At 39.7% G+C, this 22,704-nt stretch overlaps 1 protein-coding gene across 1 annotated transcript in view; it reads right to left on the bottom strand.

Annotated features, from left to right (window-relative positions):
• Positions 1 to 1,629: 1,629 nt before the first annotated feature.
• Positions 1,630 to 22,704, bottom strand: part of fbn1 (fibrillin 1) — a 165,256-nt gene continuing 144,181 nt past the window's right edge. The window contains exons 52-66 of the mRNA XM_036564582.1: positions 21,509 to 21,571; positions 21,240 to 21,365; positions 20,997 to 21,116; positions 20,629 to 20,751; positions 20,357 to 20,488; positions 19,630 to 19,755; positions 17,218 to 17,424; positions 15,988 to 16,113; positions 14,338 to 14,460; positions 13,896 to 14,012; positions 10,281 to 10,409; positions 10,059 to 10,178; positions 7,904 to 8,135; positions 5,122 to 5,290; positions 1,630 to 2,920 (exon numbers count right to left, since the gene is read on the bottom strand). Coding sequence (XP_036420475.1) covers positions 2,537 to 2,920; positions 5,122 to 5,290; positions 7,904 to 8,135; positions 10,059 to 10,178; positions 10,281 to 10,409; positions 13,896 to 14,012; positions 14,338 to 14,460; positions 15,988 to 16,113; positions 17,218 to 17,424; positions 19,630 to 19,755; positions 20,357 to 20,488; positions 20,629 to 20,751; positions 20,997 to 21,116; positions 21,240 to 21,365; positions 21,509 to 21,571 — 2,297 coding nt within the window. The 3' untranslated portion in view covers positions 1,630 to 2,536. The remainder of the gene's footprint in view (positions 2,921 to 5,121; positions 5,291 to 7,903; positions 8,136 to 10,058; positions 10,179 to 10,280; positions 10,410 to 13,895; positions 14,013 to 14,337; positions 14,461 to 15,987; positions 16,114 to 17,217; positions 17,425 to 19,629; positions 19,756 to 20,356; positions 20,489 to 20,628; positions 20,752 to 20,996; positions 21,117 to 21,239; positions 21,366 to 21,508; positions 21,572 to 22,704) is intronic.

Raw genomic sequence — 22,704 nt, 5'->3', positions numbered from 1 at the left:
GCAATATAGTTCCCAAAGAAATCTTATTTCACCTTGTCCACCATTTTCCATCATCAACATTCCATATAAAACTCAGAAGACATGTAGGTTCACTGGTGGTTTTGGATAGTAAATAAAATGTCTACAATCCCATCACCACCACTGTAAACAAATCTGAACCATTTCACATTAAACCACTCTGAATCACTACATCTCACACGCTGATCAACTTTCATCTTTTTCATTTAGATCTGCTGTTCTGTTTGAAATGTTTGAGTTGGTGACTGGTTTGTTTTTCAGACTCTGGATGAGACAGAGAGGATCTGGAGGATTCGGCTCTACGGGAAGAAACTAAAGCTTCTTGTGTTTTTAGAAGTTTTGTTTACTTATTAAAATAAAGTTCCTTTAATATAAATTGTTGAGCTTTCATTGTGAATCAGATTGAGTTCCCCCAGCAGGTGGTGCTCTCTGCTCATTTTCCGATTGCCACTTCAGCTCTGAGTGGAAGCTGTTTGAAATGGAATAATATTTGAACACTTCAGGAATTTTTTGTTCATGTAGATCTTATTAAACATGGTATTTCATAAATGCTTTCTCTTCCTCTTATTCCTGTCCACCCCCACCTGCACAACTTAATGGTTAAGATGTAAACACTCATTCAAAGCGTTTGATGTGAAATACTCCATTCTACCACACCAAATCACTCTACATCTCACTCTACACTGAATCACAGCAGGAAAAAGCAGTGGAGTTCCCCTTAAATTCTAGCCTGATATTAAGGGCAATTACGATTTAGCTTCTGAGGACCTGATTCTGTAAATAGGCTTAGTAACTAGTGCAGTAGATCATGGTGTACAGTTCCTAGGCTGGATTTCAGACATTCTCTATAATAGTGCGCTACGTAGGGCATGAAATGATTGCTTTCACCCAAATTGCGCACTTAATATCCAATTTTTGCTGTCATTTAAAAAAGCTAACTTTATAAAGTGGAACAATTCCTGATAACTTTAGCCTAAAGATAACTTTAGCCTAAACATGCAGACTGACCAATAAGAATGTCCCTTAGCAAGCTGTCAAATACTGGACCCCTTACTTAACCTCCTGGACCCCCTGTATGTCTCACAATCAAAATTCTAGGGGTCGAAGTAGAAGAACCCTTTTTTGGTGCTAAAAATTCTTTAGATTGATGGAGAATATGCTATGGATGGTTCTATAAAAGGGTTCTCCTATTGTTGCTTGACACTGAAACGATAGAAGAACCTTTTTGAAAAGCATTCTATATAGCACTCTGTGAGTGTTCATGGTTCTATATAGAAAGATTTTCTTTACTAAGAACCCTCAAAGAAGCACATTTTTTAAGTGTGTAATAACTCTGCCCAGGATTCCTCTGAAGTTTCCCAAGAGTTTGGTGTAAAGAGTGACTGTTAGCAGCCAACACAGGACCCCCGAATACCAGGGGGTACTTCACACACCGTCCCTCAGCTCTTATCCTATTGGACAGGCTTGACTCTGAGCTTGAGTTAACTAGCTAAACTGAGAAATCCTGCTTTGTGAAACACCCCTTGTAGTTAGAGCTCATCATTTAAGCCACAGTGGAGAACTGGAACCACCAACACTTACTCAGAAATAAGGAACTCGTTTACAAACCCCTTAAAACCAAAAATATGTTTTTTATTGTGAATTTACAGCTAAACCCCTCACAGATGTGAACACGGAACACATTCCTGTACTAAATGATGGTGTTTTTTTTTTCTTCTTCTAATTGTCGCAGCGGCGACAGCACTGACTGTACTCGCGAGTGTGTGTTTGTGGCCGCGGGTCGGGCCTCAGTGCAGTAGTCTGGAGTCACAGACGTTGCTCGTTTTTCCTTCAGAATGGTGAATGTACACAGTTAACACAAGTAGTTGGTCATTATAATGAGCACCATTTTGCAACCCTCCAGTCCAGGGTGTATTAACTAGTTTAGAAAAGATTCCCCAAGTTTAAAAAGTGGCATGGTTACAGTATACACACACGTAATGCACGTAGCGATAGGCGTAAGTGACGGACAGGACAGAACGGCTACCGAGCTAGCGCTGGGTCGCTTGCGGAAAGGACGCTTTAGACTGAAACGGTAATGGAGAGCTCCTGCGCTGGTAAAGGATATTACAGTGCATTCGTAAAACTCTAATGTTGACATGTTACTAGCACCAGTAAATACGGTTAAAAACAGAGAGCTAATCGGTAGGAAAGGTGGAGAGAGAGCGGAATTAACAAAGCGGAGTCCATTAAGGCTTAATCGTGCCCTCCTGCAGTCAGTCTACACGCCGCGTCCAAGCGAGTGCAGAGCCATTCCTGATACACCCCGTTCAAATCAACAGCACAACAGTGGTCGTTTCTCATCGAGAACGTTCTTCTCTTCTCCTTACGTTATGAGCACAATGGAATATTTATTATTATCGACATTATTCATTACGGTACTGTTTACTCTAAGAGACTCTTATGTATGATATGTGGAGAGATCTTTGGTCATGGCGGATGGAGTCCTCTCTGTGTCTTTGGTTTGATCTAGCGCCCCTTAGTGCAGGACGATCTGCAGTTTGACACGTAGCGTGTCTCCCAGCTGTCCACTGAGGTAGTCTTTGTCGTGCCTGTCCTCCAGAGCAGCCAGTTCTTTCTTGCGGTACAGAGGCACGCTGCTGATTTGTAAATAATAGGCCCCAGGCTGGAGGTGCTTGTTCTTGGTTAAGTGCAGGTAGCTGACCCCGTCCCTCTGAGCCAGTTTGAACAGGCCCTCCTCGTTGCCGAAGTCGATGGCGTAGCGGACGTGGTTGGCGAGCATGGACAGGGCCGGCAGGAACTCGATGATGTGGTCTTTGCTGTTCAGGTCGCTGATGTTCAGGTTGAAGTTGATGGTTTCGTCCACGTCCACACTGGCCAAGCTGACCACCTCCTGATCAACCTGCACAAACACAAACAGGCCAAAAGGTGAGAGAATATAAAGTGATTCTTGTCGGAAATCGACAGAATTAAGTTGGGATGCAGAAATTTACCATTTTTTTTATTTTATTCTTTTCTTATCTGCTGGCTGTAGGTTGAAGGTTATCTTTTTATTTTATTCTTCTGTTTTGGTTTTATTTTGTTACTGGTGTCTTGACTGAGGCTCTCTTATACTGTATTTGTACATTTGCATTTAAAAAAACATACACACACTGAGAGGGAGAATAATGTTTCTCTGAATACTCATGGTTCTATATAGAACCATTTTCTTTACTAAAGAACCCTTGAAGAACCATCATTTTAAAATAAAAAATAATTGCAATCTATAAAATCGTGATTTCAATATAAAATCAAAAAAGTATATAAAATCTTTCAGCCCTACTAACAAGTAATGACAGAAAAAACTGCATCTACTCAGTGTCTGATTAGTAACGTCAGCTCTCAGGCTGTCAGGATCGAACAAACACTGGACATCTAATAAAATACTAGATGGATTTTATGAGATAAACATTAACGGTTCCCAAATCTCCATTTTTCTTTTTTAAAAGGTTCTGTGGGTGGGTGAGCACGCCTGACGCATTTATGGGTGACGTTATAATGATTTGATTCAGATTCTTCAGTGATCCAGTGCGTCATGAAATGCCAGATTTCACCAATATTTCATTTGGTGCTATTCAGAATCTTTATTAAACATAGACGGAAATATTACACAAATGTAACACAAATCCTCACTGAAGCCCTACTGACATGTTGTTGTTTCTGATGCATCGTTTGTTTTGTTTTTTTTTTATTATTTTGGCGCATGAATAAAGCTTAAACTCCATACACATCCAGTCAAATCACATACATCTTATCTCTTTCAATAGTTATTTTTATATAGCATCTTCTAAATTTTATTTATAATGATCATTCACTAAAATATGAAAATCTTCTTGGTGTGGCAGTTGCAGTGCGGCTCTAGTGTGGAGGAGAGTCTTCTCCAACACCAACAGCAATAAACTTGTGATAGTGATTTGCATTAAACTTTGGATTTTGTGGTTTTGGGTGTGGTGTTGTAGTGATGGGCGTTCGGCTCTTTTCAGTGAGTCAGATCAACTTGCTCAGCTCACAAACAGGGGCTTTTTACTCACAAGCAGTTTCCCCCAAAATTAGCCAAGTTAGTAATGTTATCTACCATTTAAATTGCATTCAATCCTTACTCTACCTTCTGATCAACTAATAAAGAAAAACTGCATATATTTTTATTTTACTAAAATTGGCCGTACTGATAAGTTTCGGTGGAAGAGTTTCGAGAGGCATCGCTTACAGAAAAACTAATCATATATATGTAATATATTGAAATATATACTTCTTTGTTTTGTATTAATTCACCAAAAAGGTTGGCTCTTCAGCAGCCACGTTTACATGTAGCCTAATAATCCGTTAATAATCTGACTAATAGCTCAACTGGAATACAATACATCTATGTTTACACCTCAGTTGGAGTAGACTAGTCTGATTGAGGCCATTCGGAATACAGTTTCCATCTGACCGAAGGAGGTGGGTAATCCTGTAAATAATCTGTTAAACAGAAGAATAATAACCTTGTAAACGCCTGAATCTGATCACATTCCCAATTGGAAAGTTTAAGTAAGTTCTGCACATGTGCATCAGCTTATGTTGTTCAACACGGTGGGAGCAGAAACCGGTCTGCAGAGGAGACGAAGTTTATGCTTTGAACTTTAAAAGACAGCAGTGGGACGGGGGTCCATCTTATGTGTCTCAGAACACGGCGTCTTCCTCTCACCCTTCTTGAATATGTACGTGAAGTATGTTCTACTGAGTCTGACATCGTTTTAAAGCGATTAAAAACACAAGCACTGCTCACTGCTGCTCGTCTCAATCTGACTGGGCCCATGTGATTACTTGTAGTGAGCATGTAAACAGATTTTTACATCAGACTGTTGAGTAGAGTGAAATATAAACACCTCCGTCTTGATCTACAATCAGACTGTAATCAATCGGACTGGAGAAAATCTTGCATGTAAACACAGACAGTGAGAGTGGGCTCCCAAACCTCACCTGAAAGAACTGTAAACTACATCACTACACTGTCTCATGGTTTTATTCTGAATTTACAGCTAAACTTACAGATGTGAGCACAGAACATAGTCTTCCTGTTACCTGGTCATCCTCTGTAGCATTGGTGCTCCGCTTCTTCCTGCCTTTTTTGGGGTAGCCGTTGATTTTACACTCGTAGCAGGCCTCAGGGGACAGAGAGTTCTCCTCTCCCTCTGATCCAGGACCAGCCACAGGACTACTGCTGCCAAAGCCCACTCCAGATACACAGTGTCTGCAATACATACACACATTACCACTTACACTGCACTCCAACAGTCCTCAAATCAAATCTCTACCAACTGTTTACATGTATTGTGATATAAACTGAGTCTGTTCTACAGTTTCTCATTAGTTTGAATGAATAACTGGCTCTAAATGTAGGTATTGTGATATAAACTGAGTCTGTTCTACAGTTTCTCATTAGGTTCAATGAATAACTGACTCTAAATGTAGGTATTGTGATATAAACTGAGTCTGTTCTACAGTTTCTCATTAGGTTCAATGAATAACTGACTCTAAATGTAGGTATTGTGATATAAACTGAGTCTGTTCTACAGTTTCTCATTAGGTTGAATGAATAACTGACTCTAAATGTAGGTATTGTGATATAAACTGAGCCTGTTCTACAGTTTCTCATTAGGTTGAATGAATAACTGACTCTAAATGTAAGTATTGTGATATAAACTGAGTCTGTTCTACAGTTTCTCATTAGGTTGAATGAATAACTGACTCTAAATGTAGGTATTGTGATATAAACGGAGTCTGTTCTACAGTTTCTCACTATGTTGAATGAATAACTGACTCTAAATGTAGGTATTGTGATATAAACTGAGTCTGTTCTACAGTTTCTCATTAGGTTGAATGAATAACTGACTCTAAATGTAGGTATTGTGAAATAAACTGAGTCAGAGAACTGGTTTGCTTTAGTGTTGTGTCCTGAACTTAGACTGAACCTGCATCTGCAGGACAGCAAAGTCAGAATAATTTAGAGATTTACCAAAGTTACTTTAGAGGAAGGTTTGTTTTCCGGTCTTGATGGGGACAAAATGTACTCGATGATAAGAAAAACATGAAGGGAATTTGTGTATCCTGGTATAAATCATCCAGTCTCACAAGCACTCTCACAATTTGGTCCCTCCAGAAGAAAAAAGCTTTTTTGGGTTAAAATCGCTGTAAATTCGCAGATCTTCTTCAGTCTCAGCTCCATATAAAGGAGAACTAAGTGGCTGCTGGCAAATGACACATTGCTTTGTGGCTCATTAGAACAGTGTGTGATTACAAAATGTCAGGATAAACTTCTCTCAGGCTGGATGCGTTGAGCAAACAAAAATTAAACATACAGTTTATGAGATTAACATTAACATTTGCAAAGGACTTCATCAAAAACACTGTGCTTGTGGGTGTGCCTGTAAAACCTGATGACTGTCATAAGTGCATTTACATGCACTTAATAATCTGATCATTATCAGATTTCTGCAGTTATCTGATGATCAAGTGGTCATGTAAACAGCATGCTCTTTCTTGGACTAGATTAAGCTCTATAAATCCGATTAAGAAATTTGATAAAGAGGCTGGATCTGAGCTCAGTAATGGGGTTTTTCAGTGCATGTAAACCCTCACTCTGATTTCTTTCGTTTCTCTCAGCCTATGTGAGTGTGTGAAAACAGAGCACTGTGCCGGAAACAGCAAGCAGCTTTAAACACAGCACCTGTGAGACGCAGCACAGCACTTTTAGAGCGATGCTGAAACCAAATACATGCTCGACAAAATTAAGGATTTACATATTCTTCATGTTCTAGATTTTTTTTTTTTTCGCTGAAGTGACTCAATGTTTAAAAAAAAAGCCGCTAATGACATTTAAGTTTTATGTTACGTTTACAACATGTCTTATTCTGTGAGTTTATTGGCTGGTTGTAAAGCAGAAATCCAATTACTGTCTGACTCATGTAGACCTGGAGTTTCCTCATTATTTGATTACCCAAGAGCATGAAAACATGCTGAACCAGTTACTGCCAAAATCTGATTTTCTGCAGTTATCAGATTATTAAGTGTAAACACACACAAGCTGAAGGCAAGTGCCATAGATCATCACAGCCGTGATGTTATTAGTGATAACACATAACCTCGAGTGTTCTATTGCTTTTATACAACAGTTAAATAAATAAAAGATATTCATAAATTGGGCCGTGAACGTGTCATTTAATGTTTTAATGTCAGCAGTTCCTTCCGCCAAATTGTAGTTCCTTAACAAGCAGCTCGTTGCTACGTCAGAGTTACGAGCTCCGCTCACTCACTGCACAGCCAGCGGTTCGTTCTCCAGCTCCACACAGACCAACTGACAGTTTGGGAATTTAGTGTAGTCTCATCTTCACAGTCTGACCAAATCGGCTGTCGGTCAAATGTGATCTTCAAAGTATCCATTTTCTGTTTGTGGCAAAGTAAGAAGTAAAAACGTTCAAATGGCTTGAGCATCTCCTACATCTGTCAAAGTCGTTGCTTAGCAACGGCGTCTCAGCGGAGTGATACAGTGTTTGTGAAAAGCCTGTGATGTTATGGAGAAATAACAGCACAGTTAGAACGCTTCTCAACCAGCTTGCGTGGCCAGAACTAACTGTTGTATAATACACAATAATATAACTGCAGGAACTGTTTATACAGTAGTGGAATATAGACAAGAGTTTTACTCTGCCCATCCTTTGAATGCTATTATAATCGATTACAACGCTCTAGCCATGTGCATTGATTTTGGAATGTTGTGACTGATTATGATCACATTTTTATAATGTTATCATAGATTATACCATTTGACAGCATGTTCATGATCCCATAGACCCCCCACTCTCACCCCTGTCCAGCTCTGAAGTACCCAGGTGGGCAGCCGCAGAGGTATCCCCCGTCGGTGTTGGAGCAGCCGAAGGTGCAGGGGTTCTGCGATGATGAACACTCGTTTATGTCCTGACAGCCGCCGCTCGTCTGCTCGAACATGAAGCCGGTGGGACACAGACAGCGGAAACTGCCCAGAGTGTTATGGCAGGACGCTCTGCCACAAATCTGACTGTTCTGGCACTCGTTCTCATCTGTAAACAAATACACAGAGTTAGAGGGAGTGCAGAAGAGGACTTGTTTTTACAGTGATTGACTGTTAATGCTGCTCAGTAATCAGCAGAAGAAACGCCCATCTTCCAGAAACTGAAATCTCACCCTATCAACTATAACAAACTGCTTGGGAAGAAAACAGGAGATGGAGGACAGAAAAGAGGACAGAGAAAGAGGTGGCAAACTAGGGGTTGCACAGACTGGTCAACTAATTAATCCACAGGCTCCGAGTTTAGTAATAAAACAGAACTTTGACCAGAGGAAGGCTTAGGCCCAAAACATACTTAACAACAACAATAATAATAATAATAATAATAATACACAGACGGGGTTTCGCACATAACGGGGGCACTATAATGACAACCAAGTCTGTCCAAGTAATCTCGTACTGCCAGTGTGTTTCTCAACTGCCACAGCAGACGAGCAGCTGAGTCTCAGGCAAAGATGGTTTACATAAACATAAAATAATATGATACATCATCACCTTTCCATTCAAGCAGAAGCGGTAAAGCGGCTCACTCTCCTCTACTGACCACGTTTAGCTGTTGAGGCTGTTGGAATAACAGCAGATCCTCTCTGATTTATCTTCTAGCACCCCCTTCAGTACTGAGTGAGTACTGAGAGCGCACGGTGAGTTTGTGCAGAGGGAGCGTTTGCAGTGTGTTGGCCGAGCGCTGTCATTTTCATCTGCATACTTGCGTTGAGTATGTTTCTGGCCTAAGGCAGTCGTGAAAATGTTTTAAGACTATTTATCTTTGAATGTTTTTGCCACTAATACACTGTGTAACATTAATGTAGATACAAAAGAACATAAATACAGCAGTAAATAGTCACAATGTGTTGTATTCAGAAACGTTATGAATCTGTAGGTTAGAAGAACACAGGTTTGGTGTGACTTCACGCTGCTCTTCAGCATCACCTGGAATTGGTTAGTTCCATCAGCAGCGGCTGATTTAATTGAGTAGTATTGACAAGATAAAGCAGGTATTGGATGGTAATTGTGAACACTGGACTTCACGGAAAGCTTTGACTACAGTGCAGGAAAATCACCATGCCATCCATCAGCTCTTATAGACAGTGTAATCTGTGTGTAATCCTATGTTGTCCTCCCATTTGTGAATTTTTAGCTGTGGGTGGGGCCTCACATTTACACATTCTGGACCAAAATCTCTCAAAAGTTTTTTTAGACCCAAAGGCTCTAAATCGACTCCTTACGCACTCCAACACCACTGATTTTAACTCATGACTAAAGAATTCTTTCATGCTTTGCAAATGATTTTCTCTGACATTATTACTGGCCATTCCATATAAAGCTTAGAAGACACATGTAGGTTCACTGGTGGTTTTGGATAGTAAATAAAATGTCTATATTTGTGCAGTAGTCATGGCGACCCCTGGTTCCTAACACCACCACTGTAAACCACCACATTGTGGGGCAGTCATGGGCTGAAGGTTCGGGAACCAGCCTTGTGACCGGAAGGTCACTGGTTCGATCCCCTGAGCCGATAGTACGTGACTAAAGTGCCCTTGAGCAAGGCACCTAACCCCCAACTGCTCCCCGGACGCCGTAGATAGGGCTGCCCATCGCTCCGGGCAAGTGTGCTCACTGCCCCTTAATGTGTTCACTATTGTGTAAGTAGTGTTTCACTGCACGGATGGGTCAAAATGTGGAGGTGAAATTTCCTCGTTGCGGGACTAATAAGGGTCACTTAACTAACTAACTTAAAGAAATCTGAACCATTTCACACCAAATCACTCTGTTTACATCTCACGCACTGAGTTATGTAGGGATTTTTAAAAATTGGCCCCTTTAACTCATTGGCAGATGAACTGTCCTATTAGTCTGTGTGATAAAGGAGAAGACCAGCTGCACTTAAAGCAGATACCGAGGAAAATGTTCTCACCTACACACTGGTTCCACTGGTAGTGCTGCAGGTAGCCTTGTGGGCAGTTACACCTGTACCCGCCCACCAGGTTTTGACAACCGTGCTGACACCGATGATTACCCACACACTCATCCATATCTGCAAGACACACACGGACAACAGTAAGCGTACAAGTGAGAGGCACAGATATGAACCTCTATCATAGTGTTATAAAAACATGTGATGTGAAGGTAGTTTGACCTTCACAGTGCTGGCCGTTCGGGTCCAGTGTGAATCCTCTCTGGCACTCGCAGTTGAAGCTGCCCGGGCTGTTCTGACACACTCCATTGGGTCCACACAGTCCAGGGTCCGAGGTACACTCATTGTTGTCTACACACATCACAAAGGAGCCATAAGAACAGAGATATGGAGTACAGGTCTGCTACCCCACCAGAGAGCAGGTCAGGCAGAGTTTTCCGACAACATCGGGTTCGGTTCCATTTTCTAGGCAGTAAATTTGTTTTTAATAGTAGAAATACATTTCATAAACTCTCAAGCATTTTCTGTCTCTCTCTCTTTAGTATAGTCTATAGCTGTGTTTAGAATATATTCACAGTAGGGATCCTCAATTCTCTGATTCCAAGCATTTGGGAAAAAAAGAGTCAACTCTAAAGCTCTGGACTTGATTTCACACAGAGATGTTCAAGTTTGCCTGAACTTGCTCAGTGTTTGAGATGTTCTACTGTCACTGTGTAGATCCCATATCTCAAACTTCTATTAATATTACCTTTCTATAAATAAATCTATTCATATCAGCCCATTTCACATTGCACTGCACTACAATACCCAGCACGCACCGCAACATAATGTGAACTGTGCACTGATAACAAGCTGAGTGGTCTTTAGCCCAGAGGATGAAGTGTGCATGATGTTTTCAAAAAGAATTTCAAATGTTGACTTGTTGGACCACAGGACACTCTTTCACTTCACCTCAGTCATTTTAAATGAGCTCAGGCCCAGAGAAGGTGGCAGTGTTTCTAGATCCTGTTTATGTACAGTTTCTTCGTTGCGTTTTAGAGTTTTAACTGGCATTTGTGGATGCAGTTAAACACTATTATAATAAATAACTGTAAGCAGATCCTGTTAGTGTATTACAGTATAAAAATACAGTTTGTTTCTGTCAATCAACTCAAGTTTTTAGTAACAAAAAAAAGCTCTGTAGAACCGTGTCTGTGACAATCCAGCTCTGTTTCTGTGTGCTCAGTGCTGGTTTGAGTTTAGATTTAGGGGCCAGTCAGGCCTGGTCGGGGCAAGTCTCAAGTTTCATAAGAACTCAAATATGGAGGCAGGATGTGTTACAGTGAGTTTTACATTTCCAGAACGTTTCTTTGTCTAGTAGTGAACGTTTTAAGATGTAGAGCGCAGAACGAGGCCTGTATTCAGACACAAAATACTGACCTGGACACGTGCAGTCTGGATGTGTGTGTGTGTGAGGGTGTGTGTTCGAGTGTGTTCAGTTTACTTTCAGCTCAGCTGTGAAGGAATGAGCTCATGCAGTGGTCACTGCTAAACACCGCCGTATCCATGACAACAGGCCTTTGCTACATTCCATAACAACTAACCACTGGGTTCCCATGACAACGGGTCAGGGTTTAGAGCTATTAATTAAGCGGAGAGGTGACCCCTGGGAAAGGTCATTACGCAAAACATTACACAGCAGTGACCCTGCGGGAGGGAGGAGTGTGTGTGTGTGTGTGTGTGTGTGTGTGTGTGTGTGTGTAAGTTTGTACATTAGCATTCAAAAGTTTGGAATCACTTGTCATGTTAATAATTATTATTCACTATTAACTTATACAGTGTAGACTGAAATGTTTCACACTACACACTTAAAAAAGATGGTTCTTCAAGTGTTCTTTAGTAAAGAAAATTTGCGGTTCGACTTTTTGAAAAGGGTTCTATATAGCACCAAAAAGGGTTCTGCTATTGTTACAAGCTTGAAGAATCATAAACACCATCTTCAGCACATTCTCTAACAATCTGAAGAACCATTTCATGATGCAAAGAACCCTTTAATCATGCCAAGGCTTCTTTGAGTGTTCATGGTTCCATATAGAACCATTTTCTTTGCGAAAGAACCCTTGAAGAACCATCTTTTTTAAGTGTGTACACATTAAATCCTATACAGTATTCGGGAACAACGGGAACTATGACAGTAAAAAAAATGTTATTTAATCATGAATTATGATTAATCATGAAATTACTATGAACAACTATTTGATCAGTGAGATCTGATCACTGTTTTTTGTATATGAGGCTGAAGGGATATAGATGATCTCCCGTAACTAAATTGAAATCTTTTTAATACAGAATATTTTTGAATAAGAATGTATTTTTTACAGCTAGGAACACAATTCTTGGCCTTTTTGTCTCTGTAAGGCTTGTGGCATGTTCTTTAAAGATGCTATGACATAAAATAAGGACTTGTTGTGGTGGTACAGGAGCTGAACTGGGTATTTCCATCACCGTCTAACTGGATGAAAAGTGACCATTCGTGAACCTTCGAGGCCTTCAGCCTGACTGAAAGCAACACTTACTGACGTCATTAAATAAGAGACACTGTGTTTGCTGACTGACTCTCACCAGCAACACTATGCTCAGTTTTGTTTCTGAGCCAATTTGAGTCAGCATTACAGCAGTTTTGATTTGTAACAATGAATCAGCAATTGTATATGTAGATTGTCTCGTTTGCATATAATTGGCATAAAGGTGTAACTGCTTTGACCAGCAGTTATATGTAATGAAAAACATTTTTCTTATTAAACTGTATAATCTATTTTACTTTCCAATTCGGTGTGTGATCTTCTCTTTTTAGTTTTGGGGTTTATCACATCATAGACATTATGAATGGATGTTTTCGTACATTTCTAAATTTGGATTTTAGTTATGCTGTGGTAAATTACCCAACATTCTGGATCATACTTGTATTGTAAGTTAACTCATTTATTGTGGAATGGAATTATCTACAGCTCAGTTCATCATTGAAAATATCTTTATTTGTACAGATTTCTACAAATTGTATGTAATCTGCAGAATATTAGCATCATATTATAATGACTTTATATTTGATATCTGCAAAAAAATGGTCTTATAATAATGAAATATTCAAAACTTTTGAACGCTGGTGTGTATCCTCACACAGAAAGCACTGAGGACACATGTTCCCGAAGAAAACATAAGTTGTCAGGATTAGAATAATTCTCTGTAAACCCTTGAAAGTAAACTCCGGGTCAGTTTTCTGAAGAAGGATTAAGCCTAGTCTTGGACTGCCCAGAAATCTGAATGAAGATCCTCCACTGAAAGGAAACTGACCGTTTGCAGACACCTTGTTTCCTCTGAAATGTAGGTGTTAATAGTGAGTTTTTGCTGCAGTTACAGCCTCTACTCTTCTGGGAAGGCTTACTCTAGATGTTAAACATTGCTGTGAGGATCTGACTGAGCATTAGTGAGGTCAGGTACTGATGTTGGATGGTCAGTTCTGGATCACTCCAACTCATCCCAAAGGTATTGGATGGAGCTCCATCACTCCAGAAAACACAGTTCCACTGCTCCACAGCCCAGTGTTGGGGGGGGGGGCTTTATACCCCTCTAGCCCATGCTTGGCATTAGACATGGAGAACTTAGGCTCATGTGCAGCTGCTCCAGAGTGTCCCATTCTATTGGTCAGTGCTTTTCTATGGATATTATAACAGAGCTGAGCAATTAGTGACATTAAAGTAGCTGAACTTGCTAAATTGAGGGGCCACCAGGATACTTTTGGAGATGTGGTGTACATTAATAATACAATATTGTGTGTGTGTGTGTGTGTGTGGTTCTCACCGATGCAGGCGGTGTGGTGCTGGGTGAATCCAGGTGGGCACTTGCAGGTGAATCCACCAATAGTGTTCACACACAGGAACTGACAATTATGCTGTTTTGTTGAACACTCATCCAGATCTGAGAGAGAGAGAGAGAGAGAGAGAGAGAGAGAGAGAGAGAGAGAGAGAGAGAGAGATACTAAGGTTAGTCCTGTCCTGTTTATATATGCAGGACTGAATATGTGCAGTTACCTGTTTGTATATTAATTAATAGGCTTATGTATTAAAACTAGTTTACATACATATTTACATACATATTGTCGCTGTCCAAGAAAACATTTATCTCATATTTGTATGTGTTTAAATGTGTATTTGTTTTGGGCTGTATTTCCATGTTTGTTTCAAATAAAAACCCACTAAACATGCACCCGTCCAGAGAAACCAGAACAGAAGGTGTGTGTTACCTCTACAGCTCTTGCGGTCCTCCTGCAGTATGTAACCCCGAGGGCAGGAGCACAGGTACCCTCCCTCCACATTCTTACAGATGAAATTACATGGCTTAGGAGCCTGCGCACACTCGTCCACATCTACAGAGAGAAAATGAGAGCAGGGACAGAAAAGGCACAGGCTGGATTTGGATCAGAATACATGTAACGCTGCACAGCAGCAAACACGCCTATTCAAATCTCAAAAGATATTTCCTACATTCTGACCTCTATCCTCTAACTCATACCCTCTATCACTTATCCCTTACCATCTATATCTTAAACCCTATCACCAAACCTCCGTCCCCTAACTCAGATCCTCTATCACTTATTCCCTCCCATCTATATGTTAAACCTTATTTCCTAACCCCTAACCCCCATCCCCTAACTCAGATCCTCTATCACTTATTCCCTCCCATCTATATCTTAAATCCTATTCCCTAACCCCTATATCCTAACCTCTATCCCCTAACTCATACCCTCTATTACTTATGCCCTACCACCTGCATCTTAAACCCTATCCCCTAAACCCCTATTTCCTGACCTCTATCCCCTAACTCATACCCTCTAATATTTAACTCCTACTATCTACATCTTAAACCCTATTCCCTAACCCCTACATGCTAACTTCCATCCCCTAACTCAGACGCTCTATCATTTCTAACCTACCATCTATGTCTTAAACCCCATCCTCTAACCCCATACCCTAACCTGTATCCCCTAACTCATACCCTCTATCACTTATCCCCTACCACCTATATCTTAAACCTTATTGCCTAACCCCTAACCTCTATCCCCCAACTCATTCCCTCTATCACTTTTTTCCATCCCATCTATATCTTAAATCCTATTTCCTAACCCTTAACCTGTATCCCCTAACTCATACCCTCTATCACTTAACCCCTACCATTTGCATCTTGAACCATATCCCATGACCCCTGTACCCTAACCTTTATCCCTTAAGTCATTCCCTCCATCACGTATCCCCTACTATCTACATCTTAAACCCTATCCCCTAACCCCATCACGTAACATAGACCCTCTATCACTTAAGCCCCACCATCTTGTACCCTATGCTCTAACCCCTATATCCTAACCTCTATATAGTAACTCATACCCTCTATCACTTATCTCCTCCTATCTATATCAGAAGTCCTATTCCCTAATCCATATATCCTGACCACTATTGCCTAACTCATACCTCTATTACTTATCCCCCACCATCTATATCTTAAATCCTACCCCCAGCCCCTGTATCTGAACCTCTATCCTCTAACTCATACCCTCCATCACTTAACCCCTAACATCTATATCTTAAACTCTATTCTCTAACCCATAACCTCTGTCCTCTAACTCATCCTCTTTATTTTTAACCTCTAACTGCTATTTCATAAGGCCTGCCCCTAACTCCATTTCTCCCTTTCCCTCCTATCCTGTATATCCTAGCCTCTCATCCCTAACTCCTCTCTCATAACTCCTATCTCCTATCCTGAATCCTGCTCTCTTCTACCATAGATCTCTCCCCTCTAACAGTTTGGTCTGCTTCTGCTGTTTTGTCCTCTCCCATGTGGCCATGCCGCTGAGGTAGAACAAGAAGACAACGCTACCGTGTATAAGAGACACACTCACCAATGCAGAGAGTGCCGCTGATGTCGGTGGTGTATCCAGGATTACAGATGCATTTGTAGGACCCCTCTGTGTTCACACATCGCCCGTTCTTACACAGGTTGCCCATCACCCTACACTCATTAATATCTGCACAAAACACACACATACATGAGCACACACACAAGCACAGAGGGCAGCACTGCTGTCAACTGACTGATCTGTTACCGTGTTCACGATTATGACGCAGAGATCAGGTTGGATTTCCATATTTCTCTTGATTTGCTGTTTCAGGACCAGATGTTTAGGTCGGACATGCACCAATATCGAATTTCTGGGTTGATAGTAACCATTACCGTTATGGCCATTACCGATTCCAGTAACTGGTCATTTAAAGCTCCTGGAACCGAAAACGTGTTTCATTCCTAATTAGGTTAATCTCACTCTTGTGGGCACACAGTAACATTCTATTATCTGCAATAAAAGATCCGCAGCAGAAGTGTCCAGGCCACTGGGATTACATCTTTTTATGACATTTTATTCATTATTTTTCCTCACATTTTAAAACAAGTTTACAGTATAATCCACACACGAAGTGCAGTGAGCGCAAGACTTAAAGACTTTAAAACTCTAAGGGTAGACTATGGGGACATGGATTACACCCAGTTATGGTCAAAACTGCAATGCCAACAGTGTTTAACTATTAAAAATTATCATTTTGTCTAGGCTTAGGTTTAATCCGTGTTTGGGAAAGTGACCCAAAAGGGTTCTGCTGTCCTCTGCTGATGTGAAAAATGTCCACATTGCTGACTGATTTTCACTCTGCAACACAAAAGTCTATGCATGTGCCAGAGAGAACATTGGGCACCAAATTAATATCTTCTGTAATAGCAGTGTCAGACTGATAATAAAATAATTATTTTTCCTTTTAATGATAATGATATATACTGCACTCTCAGAAATAAAGGTAGGGGCAGTACCCCTCCTGTCACTGTGGTGGTACATCTCAGGACCTTTAGTCAGGGAAAATAATTGTACCATAATCCATTGAAATGATATTTTCTAAGTTGTATTGACTCCACACATCCCGTCCCGTCTCCAGGCTTTTTATTTTATCGTTCTGTCTTAAATCATTAGGTTGATTAGGTTGATTAACAGTGTATACTGTGTACATTGTGATCCTTCACTGTGTTAATTAGTGATCTTTAGTGCAGGTACTCCTTCACCTGCGTCACTGCGTGTTGAGTTACACACCTTGTCTCTGGTTGTCGTATCCGGGGCCTAGTGGACAAATCTTTTTGTACTGTGTGGTTCCGGGTAGCGGACAGAGCTCGCATGTTGACCCCCAGCCACGGCCTCCGTCACAGCAACACTCAGACTTAGTCACACTCACTCGGCTGCTGGAGCTCATCTGACACAGAGTCTGCAGAACTTCAGTGAAACAGAATCCCTGACGGTTGTCTAGAATGCACAAGAGATCAAAGATTATATTCAGAAATAAAGAATTGAAATTTATTACCTGATACGTGCACGCAAAATAACTCTGGTTATTTTATTGGCTTATTTTCAGACTGCTGGATCAATTTTTCTGCCTCATGATGGATTTTTTTATTTGATTTTGATTTTTTGATTGTTTGATTTTGATTTTACCTTTGGAATCTTCATTATCTTTATGATTTTTTTCTTTTTTTGATTTTGAATTGATTATTGGCATGTTATTCAGTTTTTACACCATGTTATTTAGTATTTACTCATAGTTTGAATATCATATATGCTATACATTTAATCATTCATAGAGTTTGTGATGTGAAGTCATGAAAAGGGGGGACATTATAGCAAATTTGAATAAATACTCTTTTAATGAGTAATCAATAGATCAAGCATTGACTAAAAAGAGAATATTGATTTCTCTCACAAAGAGGTATTTTAGGACAAAGAATAGGCCATAGGCTGTGTGCGTGGAGAATTCTAGCTGTAGTGAACTTTTGACCTCACAAGGACAGAACGTCCTGGTACAAGCAGGATAAGACTTTTTAAAAAAAGGATATTATATACATTTTGATTTAAGGGTGACCAAGTACAATGAGGACTAAAATGGAATGGAATTTTTTTTAAAAGGGCAGGTTGACTGTCTCATCACCCCAAGAACTTTATAAAAAAAGGTTGTTCTGAAGCTGTGTTTGCACTTGGTTTCCGGAAACCTTTGCCACTTGATGCTCGAATAAAGAGAGGACTTTTTTCCACAAGAGTCTGAAGACTTTTTTGGTTCTTTCTGAGAACTGTGAATTAAGATAGTTATTAGTGCAAATATACAGTAAGAGTTAGAGATTCAACTATATATCCAGGCCCTGAGCTGTAGGGAAAGCTCTGGATTGCGACACTGACCGAGTGAGCAAGCTGATTAAAACAGAAACGGTTAAGCATATTTTTTATCAGGTGCAGCCACAGAGTCATGGCTGACAAAAGTCTGTAGGTCAAATTTCTTAAAAATATTTTAATATTCTAGTATATTTAAGTATTTAAATACACATTAAGTTAAACAAGTAAGTATTTTATTTCAAGTGGAAACTTTATTACTGGCCATATTAAAGGAATTCTCCAGCATTTTTCCAAACTAATCTCTATCTGCCCCATCTTTATTGTACTGTATTACCGTGAACATGTTTCTCTGTACTAATCTGATTAATACAGTTTAAAGTACAGTTTTCATTACATTTGTCCAATGGCGGGAAAACGTTAACATAAAACCCCATAGATACGCTGCACACTTATAAAAGATGGCTCTTTCTTTAGTAAAGAAAATGGTTCTGCATGGCCCCAAAATGGGTTCTGATATTGTTACAATGTCAGGCTTGTTACAATAAAAGAACTCTTTTTGATGCTACATAGAACCCTTTTCAAAAAAGTTCTCTAAAGAACCATATACACCACATTCTCCATCAATCTGAAGTGTTCATGGTTCTATATAGAACCATTTTCTTTATTAACAAATCCTTAAAAAAACATCATATTTAAGTGTGTAGATGTCTCAAAGTCCTGTATTTGCAATCTTGAAATCATCCAGTTGATAAATCTATATGATATATTTCATATTTTTCATGTTGTGATTGCTGTAAGAATATTATGAAATCATTAATACTTATTTTTACACTTTCTTACTTTTTTTTTTTAATTAATTGTATCTATAGAAACAGTGCTTCTGCTTGTTTTATTATTTCTGAAAACAAGCAAAATTATCTGGCAACAGAATTAATCTATAGACTCAAAGCAAATAAGAGTACTTAAAATCTAAAAATAAGAATTTCATAACAGTCTTATAATGAGATAATAGATCTCATAATGAGAAACAGTACAAATATTGACTAGATTTATGATGCTTTCATTTGCCAGTCATTTTTTGCAGTGTTGAAAAAGTATCTTAATGGTTATTGTCTGTGGCAGCTGACTGTATGTTGCAGATGTAGCAGTTTGGGTTAAAAAAAATCTGTAATATTCCTTTAACTCAGAATGTGCTCTGTTACACAGTGGCTAAGTGGTGTGTTATAGAAATGGGCTGTTTTTCACCCAGCTCTTTTACTTCATTTATACACTGTGTGTACTCAGCAGCACCTCACACACACACACACACACACACACACACACACACACACACACACACACACACACCTATACACTCGGTCTGGGTGAAGCTCGGTACGAAGCCTGGGTCACATGTGCAGCGGTAGCTGCCCACCGTGTTCTTACATTGGCCGTTCTCACAGATACCGGGTTTAGCCTTGCACTCGTCCAGATCTACACAAACAAACATGAAAGTTTTACATGTGAGATAAGCAGATGGTTAAATGACTTTTCATCAACTGTCAAAAAAAATCGCAATTTTTAGAAGAAGGAAAAAAATTCTTAATGTGGATCATACAAACACTTTAGAGCACTTTTTAAACGAAACAGTAGAAACCATATCGCCCCCTGCACTTCCTGTAGGGTATTACAGTCTGCCACAATGGCTGTGTGGATCATATGAACATTATAGAGCGCTTCTTAAATGAAACAATAGAAGTCATATCGCCGTATTACAGTCTGCCACAATGGCTGTGTGGATCATATGAACATTATAGAGCGCTTCTTAAATGAAACAATAGAAGCCATGTCGCCCCCTTCACTTCCTGTAGTGTATTACACTATGGCTGTGTGGATCATTAGAACATTATTTTATAATGAAATAGAATATTCAAATGTTGTGGAAGAACAAGATTACATTTTTTAGGACAGCAAGACTGCTCAAATGCTACATATAATTGCAGTTATTAATGCAGCATATTGTAGAAGTTTGACTGCTGTAGTGTGTGTGTGTGTGTGTGTGTGTGTGTGTGTGTGTGTGTGTTTGTGTTCTTACCTATGCAGCCGTCTCCGTTGGGCTGTCTGGTGTACCCCTCTGGGCAGATGCACATAAAGGTTCCGATCAGGTTCTTACAGGTCATTCCTCTGGACTCACAATCATCCACTCCGTCAGTACACTCATCCTGGTCTGATACACAAGCTACCGGTTAGCCAACAACTACAGGTGTGTTTAGAGGTGTGCAGGTATATCACATACAGGAAGGAGACAGTGTTAGTACATCACTATTTCCTGTTGTGTGTGTGTGTGTTTGTGTGTGTGGTGTGTACCTTTACACATCCTGCGGTCTATCCGGAGCTCGTATCCTGCGGGACACTTACACTCGTATGAGCCGTACGTGTTCACGCAGCGGAAGGCGCACAGCAGGGGATTCTGGGCGCACTCGTTTATATCTGCAGAGATCAATCACCATTTCCATGTTAGCTTTAGCCTGTTTGCATGGACCTGTCAGCACACTTTAAAGGCATTATGATAAAGACCAGCTCTTTAGTTTAGAAAAGGCCTGCACACTTCTAAAAAATAAATAGTTTACATGACATCTTTTGTAGAGAAAAATAAAATGAGCATTATCTTGTCAGAAAAGCTCAGCCTCCTGATGCTGACCATTTGGTTACCTCTTACAAGGTTGACTATTTACCTTCGCAGGTCATCATGGGTCCAGGCTCGAATCCTTCATCACACGTGCACTCGAACCCGCCAATCACGTTTTTGCAGGTACCATTACCACAAGGACTGCCCAGTGAGCACTCATCAGTGTCTGAGAGTGAGAGAGTAGTCAATTACAGTCTGTCAGAATGACCGTGTGGATCATATGAACATTATAGAGCATTACAGAGTGTTTTTAATGGGCAGTCCCTGATGAGCACCAGGGGCCGCTGACCTGTGCAGTTGATCTGCGATGAGTCAAGACTGTAGCCGATGGGACACTCGCAGCGGAACGAGCCGTCAGTGTTTATGCACTGGCCATTAATACAGATGTCAGGCCTCTCCTTGCACTCGTCAATATCTGTAACAGACAATAAACCCATCAATCAACCGACTAATCAGTCGACTTAATCCATCCATTGACCAATAAATCAGTCAATTAGTTTGTCTATTCATTAGTCAGTTAATGAAACTGATCGTAAGATGTAATCTCAGGAAGCTCACCCTCTGGAGTGTCTCCTGGACCGTATAGCTGACCGACGTTGTAGCACAGGTTCCTGAAGGCCTCTGAAACACACACACACACACACACACACACAGCCTGTTTTGCACACCAGTTTGCACAGTGCTGATGTCAGAGGAACTTGTAGTAATCTTTGTATATGTCTATTAGGGATCTGTATTTTGATCAATATCTTCATTTTAAGGAAACTGTCGCTATCTGAGCAAAACCTGGCAACTTTGCAGGAGAAGGAAAAACGTAAATCAAGAAGTATTTTTGCATCATTTCTATTGATCTTTTTATCATGATATGTACAGGTAGAGGATACAAATGGTGCAAAAAATGTTTAAAATTGACAAAAATGACATGTAATTTTCATACTTTTACTCACAATCAAAGTTACATTTCTGTAGTTTTCCCATATGACCAAAAGATTGAATTTAATAATAAATGAAGTGTTAAAAAACTCACTCTTCAGCCATATTATTTGTTAGATATTTTTGAGATAAGAAACCAAATGATTTTCACATAGATTTGCAAAACTGTACCTATCCCTGCACTGTAAAAATTGTCTGTGAAATTTAAGGAGAAATACTGTTAAAACTGTGAATAGAAAAATAGAAAAATATCATTTCTGAAACATCGAAACACTGTAAATAGTAATACAAACTGCCAAAAGTGAGGAAACACTGTTATGTGTTAAACATTTACTGTCAGGTTTACATGAACAAACTGGCATGTTTGTGAACTTCACTTGTAGGTCAGTCGACTTTTCATACCACACCCCAAATCTATCTAGATCTATATATCTATATATATATATATATATATATATATATCTATATATATATCTATATATTTATAATTTGTCTCTAAAGAGAGATGTGTTAGTTAAATAACTAAATAAATATATTACTGCTAAGTTAAAAACTCATTTGTCACCCTTCAGTTTTCAGGGTTGCTCCTCTTAAAAGTCGTCATTTGTTGGTCACTTATTTACAGAATACCTTTTTTACAAAGGTGATGTGTTGCATTATAGTATTTAAGTTTCATACTTTAAGTTTATTTCTGGCAATCACAGCTGCCAGTGGCTGTATATATTGTTATATACTGTTATATAGTAAACAGCAATACCATTTCTTATACAGTACCTCTCAGACAACCACAGCTGCCTGTGATTTACTGTAAATTTCACAGG

This window comes from Colossoma macropomum, unplaced genomic scaffold (genome assembly GCF_904425465.1).
Source record: "Colossoma macropomum unplaced genomic scaffold, Colossoma_macropomum, whole genome shotgun sequence".
In the NCBI taxonomy this organism is placed as follows: Eukaryota; Metazoa; Chordata; class Actinopteri; order Characiformes; family Serrasalmidae; genus Colossoma; species Colossoma macropomum.
This window is presented reverse-complemented; position numbering and strand designations above follow the sequence as displayed.